At 46.8% G+C, this 1937-nt stretch overlaps 1 protein-coding gene across 1 annotated transcript; it reads left to right on the forward strand.

Annotated features, from left to right (window-relative positions):
• On the forward strand, positions 1-1214 carry H257_18030 (hypothetical protein; the record flags this gene model as incomplete). Its single annotated transcript, XM_009847038.1, has 4 exons — positions 1-124; positions 194-257; positions 696-770; positions 902-1214. The coding sequence occupies 4 exons, from the start codon at positions 1-3 to the stop codon at positions 1212-1214; spliced, it is 576 nt and encodes a 191-aa protein (XP_009845340.1).
• Positions 1215-1937: the final 723 nt, after the last annotated feature.

Genomic DNA, 1937 nt, shown 5'->3' on the forward strand with positions numbered 1-1937 from the left:
ATGATCCAAGCGCCGGCGCTGTGGGCCAATGACATCAAGGGCGAAGGCATTGTCGTGGCCAACATCGACTCCGGTGTTCACTATTCACACGAGTCGTTGGAGTCGAACTGGCGAAGTGAATACGGTTGATTCAACCCGTACAACAAGACGAAAGTGCCCAGTGACGCTGCAGGCCACGGCACTCACGTCATAGGCACTATGATGGGAACGAAAGGTATTGGTGTCGCCCCCAAGGCCAAGTGGATTGTGTGCAAAGGGTACGGTGACAAGTTGTGCAATCCAAGAATGGTGGTGCAATGCGGTCAATATTCCTGCTTTGTCCCCACAACAACGACGGCAACAAATGCGACCCCAGCAAGGCCCCTCATGTGATCAACATTAGCATTGGCAAGCACACCAAGAAGTTTTGGTTGGAAGTATGATTACAAAGTGGAGAGAACGGGAATCATTCCCGTGTTTCCGAACGGCTATGACGGCCTTCAAGGCTGTAGGTATTCAGATTACCCTGCCGGGTCCCCTCACGTGATTGCTGTTGGCTTCACTAACTCAGACGATTATTTGGCAATCCATTCAAGTTTGGGACCTTTCGGGAAGCATGGCAAACCCGACATTTCTGCTCCAGGTGTCCGCATCCGTTCCGCATATACCTTTAGTGACTTCAGAGACAATGGTTTTTCGACGAGATATGGCTCCAGCTACGCCGCGCCTCATGTTGCTGGAGCCATCGCCTTGTACTTGTCTGCTATCAAAGGCGCCTCGTACGACCAAGTGTACGCGGCCCTGACCGAGAATTTTGACACGAACACGATAACTCCATCCAACAAGACCTGCGGTTGCATTCTCAACACAAAATATCCCAACAACCTCTTTGGCTACGTGAACACAAGGCCGTGGCTGCTAGCATCCCCGGCCTGACGCTTCCCCCTCCATCCAAGTCCACCCAAGTTCTGAACCCGACCAATGATCTAAGCACGTGTGGCACCTTGGAAGTCAACACGAATTATATTGGCGGCGACTTGGCTTTGACCAATCAGGCCACTGCATCCTGCTGCGCTGAATGTAAAAAGACACCGGGATGCAAACTGTTTGTGTGGTATACCCTCGAGGGTGGCATGTGCCGGCTCAAAGGCACCCAAGGCCAAAAGGTGGCTGTGGACGGAGCCAAGGCTGGCGTGCTACCAGCCCCAGCCTTGGCACGACCGCCGTTGTTTTAGGCCAGCTATTAATACCATCGTCAACAAACTCACCGACAATAGTTTGACATTAACGCTGCTCTACTTGATATTTCTCAATATTTCGCTAAATATAGAGATAATTTGAATTGTGTTTTTCATGTAATTTGCTCGTTGTTTAACTGCGTTAAACAACAGACGTTTCAAATAATATATTTTCATATTATCAATGGGGGACTGCCAAAACCTCTTTACTACTAGTATTTGTGCTTTGCACAAATATTTTAATTCCAGCATTAAATTCATTGTATAAAATTTTCTCAGGCTTGAGTAACGTCTAAAGTAACTTGAATAACGGTTGGGTGCGTTGTTTATAGTTAGTACTTCATCTAATGCGATGATTGGTTGGTTGAAGGTGGTTTTACAGGCACTTTCGTAAAACAAGTTGCTTGCCGTTTTCATTCTGGCAATCAACTTGTTTTACGTCAAAACGTTAAGGTGCTTGCCACAATGAAACTGATGCAGCTATGGCCACATTCATGACCTCCCTCCCATCCGTGATCACTACAAACATTAACTACTCCGGGTAATTTATGACGTTAGGGGTATAGTTAGGCTAATCGGTCACTCTGTCCAATAATTCAAAGCTATGTCATACAACACTTGATCTGTACTAACGTTAGTACTGTACGTGTAAAGCAAGGGCAGACTACAACTACACGATATATAGTACTCCCATTTCACATCCTAATATGGTAACGTTAT

Source organism: Aphanomyces astaci (genome assembly GCF_000520075.1).
Source record: "Aphanomyces astaci strain APO3 unplaced genomic scaffold supercont1.132, whole genome shotgun sequence".
In the NCBI taxonomy this organism is placed as follows: Eukaryota; Oomycota; class Saprolegniomycetes; order Saprolegniales; family Verrucalvaceae; genus Aphanomyces; species Aphanomyces astaci.